This window comes from Myripristis murdjan, chromosome 13 (assembly GCF_902150065.1).
Source record: "Myripristis murdjan chromosome 13, fMyrMur1.1, whole genome shotgun sequence".
Classification (NCBI taxonomy): domain Eukaryota; kingdom Metazoa; phylum Chordata; class Actinopteri; order Holocentriformes; family Holocentridae; genus Myripristis; species Myripristis murdjan.
This window is the reverse complement of record NC_043992.1, coordinates 29,432,127-29,445,485: the sequence shown is the minus strand read 5'-3', so window position 1 is coordinate 29,445,485 and position 13,359 is coordinate 29,432,127. Positions and strand designations below refer to the sequence as shown.

General features: G+C 44.8%; 1 protein-coding gene across 1 annotated transcript in view; it reads right to left on the bottom strand.

The window, feature by feature from the left end:
- Window positions 1–7,713: 7,713 nt before the first annotated feature.
- Window positions 7,714–13,359, bottom strand: part of ppp1r37 (protein phosphatase 1, regulatory subunit 37) — a 55,216-nt gene continuing 49,570 nt past the window's right edge. Inside the window, exons 10-13 of the mRNA XM_030066689.1 lie at window positions 13,184–13,350; window positions 10,993–12,970; window positions 10,788–10,873; window positions 7,714–9,699 (exon numbers count right to left, since the gene is read on the bottom strand). Coding sequence (XP_029922549.1) covers window positions 10,797–10,873; window positions 10,993–12,970; window positions 13,184–13,350 — 2,222 coding nt within the window. The 3' untranslated portion in view covers window positions 7,714–9,699; window positions 10,788–10,796. The remainder of the gene's footprint in view (window positions 9,700–10,787; window positions 10,874–10,992; window positions 12,971–13,183; window positions 13,351–13,359) is intronic.

Sequence of the window (13,359 nt, the reverse complement as noted above, 5' to 3'; positions counted from 1 at the left end):
CCGTCAGGCAGTCACTGCCATGACGCAGGAGCAGCTGAGGTACCGGCAGCAGATCTGCGCCAATACATTACCATAAATGAAATTGTTCAAATCATTTGTCAACATTAAATCCTGTTCCCTCCTGGAATTGGTACCTTGTGTGACCCTGTGACCCCGTGCTGTCTGGGGCATTTATCACCTGCCGGGGTCACCGAGGCCCAAACACGGCTCAGGTGAGAGAGTGATTCAGAGGCCTCAGGTGTCACCACAAAGAAACAGGTATCTTACCCAGATTAGGGAGTCCTGGGACCCCTGCTGGAGCCAGGCCTGGGAGGGGAGCTCATAGGTGAGTGCCAACACTCCTACTATGGCTGACACTGGTACTCCTACCAACTGCACTCTCTCTCAATTTGAATTGCTCTCTCCTGATGCCCTTAGTAGCCTGGTAGCGACTTCCAAACCTACAACCTGCATGTTAGATCCGATACCATCTAAACTCTTTAAGGAACTGTTCCCTGCTTTAATTAGCCCTACCCTCAGAATCATAAATGAGTCACTCTCCTCAGGCTTTGTGCCCTCTGCCTTTAAAACTGCCATTATTAAACCACTGCTTAAGAAACCCAGCCTTGATCCACTTAACCTGAACAACTATAGGCCCATTTCCAACCTTCCTTTCATGTCAAAACTACTTGAAAGAGCTGTCGTCAATCAATTAACCACCTATCTTAATAATAACAACCTCTATGACAAATTTCAATCTGGTTTTCGGTCCTGCCACTCCACTGAAATGGCTCTGACCAGAGTAGTTAACGATCTACTTATCAATACGGACTCTGGCTCAACATCATTACTACTGCTTCTCGATCTGAGTGCAGCTTTCGATACGGTGGACCACAATATATTATTAAATCGTCTGGAGTTGACTGTTGGTATTCAAGGGACAGCATTATCATGGTTTCATTCCTATTTACCTAATAGAAGTCAATCTGTCAGCTATAGCACCACCTTAACAGAATCTGCGGATGTTAAATTTGGTGTGCCACAGGGATCCGTCCTCGGCCCTATGCTCTTTTCCATCTACATGCTTCCATTAGGTGACATAATTCGACAATATGACATTAATTTTCACTCTTACGCAGATGACACACAGCTGTATGTACCCATAAAACCAAACAACACCTCTCAAACCAAAAATCTAGAAACCTGCCTATCAGATATCAAACAATGGATGAACTCAAACTTCTTACTGCTGAACACAGCCAAAACAGAGCTATTGATTGTTGGATCACCAAATCAGACTCACCATTATGAAAACCTGACCATTAACATCGAAAACTGTACTATCTCAGGAAAACCAACAGTCAAAAATCTTGGAATAATCCTTGACTCTCACCTCACCTTTCAGCCACATATCAAGGCCATCACCAAGTCAGCATTTTTTCATCTCAGGAATATCGCAAAAATCCGGCCCATCTTATCATTTCGCGATGCTGAAACTCTCATCCACTCCTTTGTATCTACCAGACTAGACTACTGTAATAGCCTTTTCTCCGGTCTTCCCAAAACCACCATTAGAGGTCTCCAGCTCGTTCAAAATGCGGCAGCAAGAGTACTGACCAAATCTAGTAAATTCACTCACATCACACCGATCCTGGCCTCTATTCACTGGTTACCTATACAGGCCAGAGCTGATTTTAAAATACTCCTTTTAACCTTTAAAGCTCTGCATGGACTTGCTCCAACCTATCTATCCGAGCTAATAACATTGTATACACCAGCACGTCCTCTCCGTTCACTCAGTGCTGGTCTTCTGGTCCTTCCTCCCGTCAAAAAGATAACTGCCGGTCATAGAGCATTCGCCTACCGTGCCCCTTTTTTTTGGAATGGCCTCCCTTCTCATGTTAAGGAGGCCTGCTCAGTGGATATTTTTAAATCAAGAGTGAAGACCCACCTTTACTCCTCTTATTATTCTTAGACCACTTCCTTCCTTCCTTTACCCATATACATTTTCACTTGTTTCCTTTTACTGTTTGGCGTTTTAATCATGTCTGTTCACTATATATGTATGTGTGTGTATGTAGGTATGTGCATATACATGTATATATGTATGTGTGTGTGTATATGCTATATACTGCACGTGTAATTTGTATTTTTTTGTTTTTGTTTTGTTGTGTTACTCCTTTTACATTGTAAAGTGTTTTGAGACCATGTCGCATGGTGATCTTACATTTTAAATAAAGATTGATTGATTGATTGCCTGGTGGCAGGGGTCTCCACGGGGCCCGACCACAATCCCACCACTTGCAGGAGGAGGGGTGTGGGGCCAGGTGCCACATGGGAGCTGCCGTTTGAGGTGGTGTGAGCATCTAAGTAGGATGCCAAGAGGCGTCCTTTTGGCACGTCCGACTGAGAGGAGACCTTGGGACAGACTGGGAACACACTGGGAATCCCCCAATTGACATTTCTGCTGTGAAATGCAAAATGCAAAATGTTGTGAAAGACAAAACTTTGGCCATCGTTTTCAGTTTTCACCTAGCCGTTGGTTGGAATGGAAGTGCTTCAGTTTGAAACGTGTTGATGACTTGTGTGGAGAAAACCCGTCCTGCTAACAGGTTCTAACACCAAATGTCATGAAATGGACTTTTTTCACTTCAAGGAGCTGACCACGAGAACGTGATTCTTACATTCCCACCTTTGTCCGTTCCTCTGTTCTGTTGATAAGGAGGTGTATGAGTGTCAGGAGATATTAGACCAGCTGCTTCAGGGTTTTGGACTTTTAGAAAACGAATGGTGTGTGAACTGAAATTAAGTTTTCCCAGTTGTGTTTGTAGTCAGTGGCTGATGAAACGGTGGTGATAAGCGGACGACAGAAAAAACAAAACCACGAGTCGATGATCCAAGCTCAGTGGACGTTAAAGAGCTGTTGTCTGAGCAGAGGCCCATCCTTCATGTGACAGAAAACACATGGTGTGAGCTGCGTGCATCATGGGTGAAGGGTGAAGTTACTGTTGCGTCAACATTGATCATGAGGAGAAGCTTTTTACCTTGGAGCAGCTTCGCTGGAGGATCTCCAGTTTTGAGTGTGCTTATCGAAATACAAAAATATGGAAACTAAACGAAGTGTTATTCTGAAAATGCCATAACAGTTTCAGAAATGCGGTACTGCTTCTACCCAGCTGATGATTTTGTTAATACAAAATGAATAAACACTGGCATTTGTTCCATTTCATGGGGGCAAATGTGCAAAATTACCTTCACACCTGTTTTTACTTTTGTAATGCTTTATTAAACTGAAAGAAAATGGATAAATGCATTTACTGTGTCATAACTGAACAAAAAAGTAGATTATTAGCTGGATATAATTTATTCAGTTGATTTTTTTTTCTGAATATAAAGCCCGATGCTTTCTTTGTTTTTTAAATTAAATTAGTTCTTCTCCATAAGAAAACACACCAGGTACAGCAAATGTATAAGTTTAAGTCTGATGACATTTTATCTGCTAAATGAACAGACCTCATGCCGTTCCTGACAGCATCGGCTCCTTAACAGAGGCAGATGTTGAGCTGAGGAGTCTGAAGTCAGCTTTAGAGGAATACTCCAGCCTACCCAGACTCAGACAAGCTGTTCGATACCACTTTCACGTCTGTACGTCCACTGGTCCATTTTGTGGTCCCCACTGGAGCTTCGAGGCTGTCATCATCACACAGTGTATCGCGTGTATTTAGGCCCGTTTCCACCGAATACGTTCCTGGTAGTATTTGGGGGGTAAGAGCTACAACAGGAGCGTCCTCTTGCTCGGCCCTCTCAGCTGCCATGTCTCCACTGAGAGGGCTCTGGATGTGTGGAAGTGAGTAAAAAACATCTTAAATATGTTTTAGAACTACAAATTTACAGGAAGGGCGGGACCAATGGCGGCTTTGCGCATGCGCGATTCATCTGCTGCCTGGCCGTGGAGTCGTGGGTCTCCTCTCTGCTCCTCTCCTGACTGCAGCTGCCTGCGACCGCCGCGCGCGGCTCGAGGCTGTGACCACCTGTGAGGACTTTGGGGCGGGGGAGGGGCTCGCGGCAGCACCTGCTGCTCGCTGAGAACAGGAACTGCAGAGGAACGATACGTGCTTTCATGTCAGTCTCCAAAATACCAGAAGTCTCCAGTAACACCAGGAAAAGTCGCTAGATTTGTCGCTAGTCGCTTTTGACAAAAAAAGTCGCCATGGGGAGTTGGAAAGTCGCCAAATTTAGGGAGAAAGTCGCCAAGTTGGCAACACTGCCTGCGATGGAGACGCGTCAACGGCCCCGGCCCTGTAAAATTTCCCCGAAGTTCCTGAGGTGGAAACAGGCCTTTTGAAATACACGTAAGATGGAAAAAGAGCACTTTGCCAAAAATGTTGGAATATTCCTTTAAATGATCTATTCATTTAAATTATGTTATATATAGGAACTTGTACATATTTAATTTTTTCCCCCCACTTTTTGTCATGAAAATCAAATAAAACCTTTCAACAAGTGACTGGTGATGCGACATCCCCATTTTCATTTCAGTGCAACAAACTGCAGCTTATAACGCGTTTAGTAGAAGTGACACATTTGGTATTGATTCCCAGTCATTTGCACATATTCAACACATCAGTGTGCTCGTTTGTGTAACAGTTTGTGTGTAGAGATTGTTTACACACTGAATGTGTATTAAGCAACACCATTTGGTCCTCTAAATGGCCAGTAAGTGTGTGTTTGAAATGTACTCACTTGCTCCTGTTCCAGTTTCCTGACCAAGAGGGACTCTGAGTGTCAGCACGGGGAAACGGGTACGAGTCCGCAGCTCCGGGTCCAAATTGATTACCTTCAAATAAAATGGACTTACTCGATTCTCCTCTGTGGAGCATAAAGACACAAGGCCACCCTCCAGGACAATGTCACACCGCTTGACTTTTCTTGTACTAAATAAACCGATAGGCCTATGTATGTTGATCACGATGTTGCATATGTAAACTGCAGACACAGTGCCGCAGGAGAGTCTCTGGCTAAACAGGGAATCATGCACAAGAAGATCCACATCTTAAAACAGGCAAAACAGAATGACGGCGAAAGTAGGACATCTGAGAAACCTTTTATTTCAACCATTTTTTTTTTTTTTTTTTTTTTTACAAGAAACCCATAAAGGCAGTTAGACCACAATCCTGTGATGTTCACCCGAATCAACCTAAAGTTTCAAGAAAAACCACCAGTGCTTTATCATGAGACCACATCGTTGGCACCATGAAAACAGAGCCCATCCAGAGGGCAGACTGATCAGAATCGCACTGAACACACACCACAACTACTGAACTGCACTGGCAGGGATGTCAAACTCATTTAAACACACACGGTTCACCTGTGAGGTATGTATGTAAAATGCCGTGTACAGACAAACCGTTGACTTCTGATGGATTCATGTCCTTGGCATCAAACCTTACTGTGTAAATACATTTTTTTTCTGTCAGCCCACAAACACACATTATTCTATCTTTGTGAGGACATTATATTGACTTCTATTCATTTTTTTTTTATAAACAGCCTCGTACAGCCTTTCCCAAATCCTTACCCCAGCCTTGAGCCAATGAGCCAGATCTTGCCTCTGTAGTTGTGAGGACCGGCCAAAATGTCCTCACTTCCAAATAATGTCCGCCTTCGTGTGGTTAGGAATGCATTCTGGTCCTCACTGTGTAGCATTTATGGGTATACTCTCTCTCTCACACACATACACACACAAAGAAAAACTTCAAAAACCAGAATCAAATTATAGAGAGAGAAGCTGAGAAAAGCTGACTTAAGGACGAAGGTCACCTTTAATTGGATTTTCCGCGGTGCTTATATTGAAGCATTGAGCCTTGGGTGGCTGCTTGACTTTGGGAGTAAAAATGAACCACTTGCATGGATAGGGAAGGTACGGGAGGGGTTAAGGGAAATATTTCAAGGAATGTGAATGGCCAAGAGTGATCAGTGGTTAGTTCACAAGCCCATGCACAGACTTCACTGACGTAAAAAAAAAAAAAAAGGGGCGACCTGGTAATTTCATGAAGAAAACTCATGAATCCCATGCTCATACTTATCAATTCAGCAGGTCATTTACATGCATCGACCAGTGCAGATAAAAAATGGGAATGGCTGCTTCCAGTGAAACTCCATACTATATTAATAGTATATTGATATTTACTATGCTGGACCCTTGTCGAAGTGTTGGAGGGCTGCTAAACTCGCACCATATCTTCTGACTATCTCCACAGTCACACAAGCCTCCCAGCCCTCCCTGCATTAGTGGAGGGGAGGAGGGGATTAGTGCAGGCTGGAATTCCTTCAGAGGAGAATTACAGTAATACATACAGAATAAAGCTCCCGCCCTGTACTCTACCCCCTGCCACCGCTGCTGCCCAGCACCCTCTTTCCAGGAGAAGTGAACCTCCTCACCTTTCACATCGTTTGGTCGACGTGTCGTTTTGTTTTTTTTTTCAGTCCAGCTCATAGAAGGTCGTGTCTCTGCCCGCACACAGACAGTAGGCCTAAACAATTTATCTGTGTGCATAAATGCATAAATGCGATTGAAAAAAAGCTGGTAGCTGATTTTTCATTTCTAATACAATGCAAAAAAAAAAAAAAAAAGTCTGGATATTGAAGCTCACACAGCGATCAGCTTTGGTATTAGGCTCCTTTGAGAAGTGTGAACCTGCTCAGTTTCAAAAACACAAGTTAACTGCATCCTGGACAAAAACCAAACCCAAAATCTCTCTGCAACACGGCAGGATTGTCATTTTGCACCGACAGTGACAGTGCAGTCACAGCCTACTTCTTCCTCCTTAATTAATTAATTTATCAATCAAGGAGAAGCGAATCACTGTCTTTAACACTGATCTGTTAAGTTTTTTTTCTTTTTAATGGTTGCAGATATTACAGTATAAAGTTTGCAAATTGGCAGCCAGCTGTATCTGAGATAAAACTCCAACTAAACATGAAAAGATTTCCATTTCCCATGCAGGCGGCTGGACGTTTCAAGACACAACTCCAAAGCTGATTTCAGTGAAAACATTCAGTCACATCATCACTAGTCATTACATGCATTTATTTGAGAGGAACAAATTTTTGCCATACATATCTTTGTGATTACCAGCACATTTTGCTTAAGTTAACAAATTATTAAAAATTTCTAAAAATTAAAGCATTACAAACAGTGGGGGCAGCACAGCAATGTCGATTTGAGCTCAAAACAATCTGTTGGTGGAGACGAGAGGAACACAGAGCCGGAGGTTCTGGGTGCTGGGCTCTGCTCGGAAATGACAAAACAGAAACAAACCTGCCTCAAGAAAATTTCTGTGCAAGGCAAAACAGCATTCTTCACAGACATAAATGAAGTGACATTTCATTTGGAGTTTTAATGCCCTGCTCCAAAAACACTCTGGACAGCAGTTTGTTGTGAACAGAGCCCTCGGCGTCTGCACCGCGTGTCGTCACAGAGGGCCGACGGGCCTCAGAGCTGTTGCAGGGGATGCTGGACACAAAGTGCTGTCTTCAGATGAGCTATTGCTTTCCATTGAGAAGATTTTCCACAGGTTGTTCACGTGTAGTGGAGGAGAAACACCATAAACCGCTGCGCCCTCTTGTGGTCATAGCTCAACCTAGCAGAGTAGTGTTAAAATAACAGGGATTCTGATGTGGACCATCACATATGCTGCCCTTCCTGAACAAAACGTTCACTTCGTTTGTATATTTTTTTATAACTGCAACGCCCCACTATTGCCATAGTCATCCATTCAATCATCTATTTACCCCTCCGCCCCAACACTGATATCTTATTCCCAAATCCCTGCCCCCCCACCCCCCCAAAAAAACAAAACAAAACAAAAAAACAAAACAAAAAAAACTCTCAACTAAATATTTGCTCTATTTTGAATCTGAAATATACATCAAAAAGGGGGTAAATCTTTAAAAGCAAACCCCGGTGGAAAAGAAAAGATAAAACAAAGGGGGGCTGAGGGGAGGAAAGTAAATCACACAAAGAGAAGGCTCATATAATAAATACAAAATAACTGATTTTCTCAAAGCAGCAAAAACGGAAACAAAGAAGAGATTAAACCAAAAACTGTTGAATTGAAGGCAACATTAACCATGAGCTGGAGCGGTGAAGTGAGATGGCACGTGGTACTGTACCAGTGGAAGACTGAAAAAAATGAGAGATAGGAGGAGGGAAAGAGTAGAGAGAGAGAGGGGAGAAGAGGCATAAAGACACCACTGCTTTTCTTTAGACTCTTTCAGAGTTTCACATGACGACGACCGGACTGGACAAAAACAGCGACCGTGAAAAGTAAGCCTTACAATTAAAGTGTCAGGAACCGGAGAGAAAAACAGAGGGCTTTTGCTGCGACAAAGGACATAACTCAACCAAGGCAGACATCTTGTTTTCAAACATTCACACCCCCCCACCCAAATGCACACAATCTCACACACACACACACACACACACACACACACACAGAAAAGGCTTGAGCTGGGAGTAAATTACCGACACTGTGACTATCAAAGGAAACCCAGAGATGTTTTTGTTACAGGGAGAAAGAGAGAGCAGTTTGGCAGATGAGAGAGAGAGAGAGAGAGATAGAGAGAGAGAGAGGAAACTGACTTGGAGGAGGAGGAGGAGGAGGAGGGGGTGGGTGCTGATTCCTGAGGGGCCAAAGTGAACGGAGGAGGAGAGAGCAGAGAAAGGGGAGGCCACTTTGGCAGAGGTCCCTTACAGAGCGTTTGATTTTTGATTTTTATTTTTTTCCTCTTTTCTTCTGGGGTGCAGGGTGTCGGCGGTGATGTTACAGGATGGGGACACAGACGTAAAACATGAACACGTTTACAGACAAAACCACCTGCGGCCTCCTTCGATACAAAAGCCTCTGTCGGTGACCCACTGGAACCCCTAGAGGACGCCTTGTGCACATTCAAAGGCAGCAGGTCCGCTCAGCAGGGTCCCAAACTGTCACTTTGTGTCTCTTGAGCGCGCCGCCGACCCCGACTCATCTCCAGAGAGCGACAGGTTGCACGTCTAGTGTGTAATATGTGTGTGATGGAGGAGAAAAAAAAAAAAAAGAAAAGAAAAAACACAAACCCCAACAACCCTTAGTTCCTACTAATCTTCCCCAACTACAGTGTAAATGTCGACAATCTACACGAACACGTATTGTAGAGCGAGTGCGGGGTGAGAAAGGTGTGTGTTCTGTGTCTTTGGTTAGTGTTGTATCCCTCCTCCTTCCCCCCCCCGTCTGTCCTCTCTCCGCTTCACAGGTACCTGCTTGAGTGTAAAGTTTCCTGATTGACAGAATGTAGTGATAGTAAAGGTGATTATATTTCTCTTTTTTCTCTTTCTCTTACTGGATGTGTGTGTGTGTGTGTGTGTGTGTTTCAGTAGTTGATGTAGTCTGGATGTAGCAAATTCCTTATACGTCGTCACTGAAGTTTGAGTAGTTTATTGTCCTTTTCATTGTTGATTTTTTTTTTTTGTCTTTTTTATAGATTTGCTTGAATGTTTTTTTTTTTTCGTTGCTGTTGTCGTAGGGAGCGTAGATGGTAACACCTGGGCTTCAGTCCTCGACAGGAAGGTGGTGTTGTTGGTAAAGTCGTAGGAATGATGAGAACATTGTAGGGCAACCAGTCGTGTAGAAGAGCAAGACGAACTCTCTGCGCGCTCTGTTTCTCCGGTCCTCGCGGTCCCTGTTGAAGTTACGACATGAAGAAGACATGGATTAGTAATAAAAAACAGCACAAACACTGCATTTGACCAAATTCCAAATGTGTGTACCAAATGTGTGTGTTCTGCCGCTTGGTTCTTGGTTTCGTGGTTTCATGCTAACTCTCCTTATCTATACAATCATGTATATACTTCAATTCCATCTGTATATTTCACATCTCATATCTCTTTTTCTTAGGTTAGCCCTTATTGTATATTTTTAGTTTTTAGTCTTTATAGTCTTTATTGTATATCTTTAGCTTTTATTCTATTTTATTTAACTTTATTATATGTTTCTACTGTTGCTGCTGGAACACCAGTTTCCCTGGTTGGGATCAATAAAGTATATCTATCTATCTATCTATCTATCTATCTATCTATCTATCTATCTATCTATCTATCTAAATGATCCAGGTTTATTATGGCACGTACAATCATTTGAATGTACATGCTCAACTTTAAATTAAGAAAACCTCCTGGCCTTTTGAACTCATGAACCCCGTTGATAACACTTTGGGAGAGCAGAGAAACGCATGGTGTCGACCACCAAACAAAGCTGTTTTTGTTTGTTCTTGAGAAATGTGATATTTTGGGGGCCCCTTTCCGCTACACAACAAGAAATGAGATCTACTCAAACTGGGGGCTGGATCCGGGTCTAGTTACCGTTTGTGTTTCAGGAGGATGACATCTTTTGTTTTTGTGATCCTTCAATTTTTTTTTTTTTTTGGTTATTATTGTTATAGTGCTGCTTTGGTTTCTTTGTTTTTACTTGCTGTTGGTCAGAATCATGCTCACAGCCTAATTTCCTGAAATACAGTGATATTTCCCTCTCATTTCCTTTCATTCCCTCATGCGCCCATTGAATCTTGTCCTCTGACCAAATGGCAGTGAGATCTTGGGCCTCGTTGCTACATGGTCACGTTTTTTTTTTTTTTTTTTTTTTTTTTTTTTTCCAAATGCTTGACAGCTAACAATAAAATGCTTCTTCTTAAACATGGGGGTGACTGACTTTCTCTGTCAGTTGCTTCAGTGATGCACAGGTTTGTGATAGTCGAGAGGGGGTTGTGTTTACCTCCTGAATTCATGGCGCGTCTCTCCCGGTCTCCAAACTGGCATCTAGCAGCAGCTCCTCCAGCTCTTGCCCACAGCTGACGCTCACTACATAAGCGACATGTAAGACACAAACACATCAAACAAGCTTTACACATTAAAAACTAACTGCACATGTGATTTAACATTTGAAGAGATTTAATAAGGTGTGACCCCTGCTGACTCACCGTGCTCCATCACACAGCTGCCAGGCTTGGGGCTTTCAGCGTCCAGAAGATGGAGGGAGAACTCGGGTTTGAGGCCGTTGGGCAGAGCGGAACCCACCACCTCCCCCTCCACACCACCCAGACCTTCGGCTAAACACTCGCCCTCATCCGCAGAGCTCTCGTCGGGTGATTCCTCTGCCTTGAGCGGGGAGGTAGGATTCACTTCCAGGGCGGGTGAGGACGCAGCAGGTTTGGGACACTCTGTGACTTCCTCTGCTGAAGGACTCAGCTGCTGTGTTTCTTCTTGTGTCACAGGAAGCGCCTGCTGATCGATCTGGACAGAAAGGACCGCCTGTGCCGCTTCCTGTTGATCCGGCTCTGCTGGAAGCTGTTCTCTGGCTAACTTTGGTGTTGGTTCCTCTTCTTGGTTTTGCTGGCTGTCTGGTTTCTCTGTTACTCTAACTTTGTTTCTTTGATTCTCCAACAGGCTTGCTGGTGCCCCCTGCAGCTGTTGATGCGGAAATGCCTCTGTCTGCTCCTTTGTTTGGTCCAGTGAAAGGGCCTGAGGCTCCTCTGATGCAGAAGCTACCTCATTGTGTAGCTGTGCAAGTTCAGATGTTAATGGCTGCTGCTGTGTTGTGTTTATCTGGGGGATTTCTACTGCCGGGACACTAGTCTTCGTCTGACTGCGCTCTTTGTCCTCGGACTGTTTACACTCTTCTTCTGTGCTATCTAGACACGTCTCCTGTGTCTCCTCTTTTAGAAGACCCTGATTCTCCTCCTTGTCCTCCTTTCCTCTGCCAAACTGCTGTTCTACAGCAGCCAGCGTTACTTGGGTGCTTTTAGTGCTCTCTGGTACTTCCTCGGTGGGCTGCGTTTGTCTTTGTAGTGGATAAGTTGCCGTTACTGCCTGTGCTGGTAAGGAGTAGGAAGGCAGGACTGGTGCTAGTAGACTTGGATCTGCCACTTCTGGTTCTAGAGCACTAACTATTATGTCCTCTGTGGGCTGACCTGGTTCAGTAGATTGTGGTTCTAGTGTGTGGATCTGTGTAGTATCTAGTGCAGGCTCTGTGTGTGAGGACTGTGTGGGTGCTACAGGACTCTGCTCTGTTGTTTTACTGTCTGTTGGCAGAGCAGATGAACTCTCTTTCACTTCCTCTTTTGCCACTTGTGTTTGCGTGGGTGTCCGAGGCTGGGAGAGGTCTGCAGGTTTCTGGGTCCCCTCGTTGCTAGACTGGGATGTAAGCAGCAGCTGGGTCTCCTGTGTTTTGGGTGTGCTTGCCTCTGTAGGCTTCTTTGTGGCCTCCTTAGCCAAGTCCTGGTTGGGTGCTGCAGGTGCACCCGTCTGCCCCGTGTCCTTCTGGAGCTGCTGCTGTTCAGGGGGGCTCTCTACCCGAGTGACCATGAAGATCTTATGGCCCCTCCCTGGACTGGAGACTGATATGCAGCGCCCCGGGGAGGGAGGGGTGCCAGGTGGGACAGGGGATTCTGTGACAGTGATCCCTGAAATGATACTTGGCCCGCCAGCAGGTGAGACAGAAGGAGACGGGGGCATCTGTGAGGCACTGGGGGGGGGCTGGGCAACCCCCATCTGGGCGAGGGGTGCAGTCTGGTTTGAACAAGGGGAGGAATTAGATGTGGAGGGGACTTTAGAAAGCACTACCTCTTCCTCCTCATCTTCAGTATCAGAGTCTGACTCCAGGATCAAAGGAGGAACCACCTTCTCAGAGCTCACTCCTGATTGGCTGCTGGTCTGCCCTTCACCACCTTTTGTTCCTCCTTCTTCCTCATTGTCTTTCACATCTCTCTCTGTTTGCTCTTCTGTTGATGTTCCTTCTTCTTCCCTTGTTCCGTCCTCTGTGGCAATTTCAGCCATGGAGGCTGACTGCCGCATCTTCTGCTCTGTTTCCTCCTTCTCCTTTGCCAGGATGAAGTTCCTCTTGCAGCCGTTCTGGATCTCAGCCAGCAGGGCACGCTGGGTCTCAATGAAGCTTTTCACCTTCAGAGACAAGAGAGTATGTCTGAAACATGTGACCTGAACCACAAGACTAACAGAAAGGCAGCTACATCAGAGCAATATCTACAATCTCTTCTCAGGCAATACCTCTCTCCAGATTGTTTTTTTTCTACATTTTGACCTTTTTCTACATGGATCGTTTTCTTTACCTCCCTGCCTTCTATTCCGTTCCCAACCCACTGCCCCAACTCTTACAGTTTCTTTCTTGGGTTCCCGGTCTAGGTCGAGACGCAGCAGAGAAGTGTTGACTTTAAGGGCGAGGGACAGAGCCATGAGTCCGCCTGTCTTGATCTCGTTCTCTCTGAGGTCGAGTCGCAGCAGCCGGGGGCTCTCAGCGATGAATTCAGCCACCGCCACAGCTCCTATAGCGA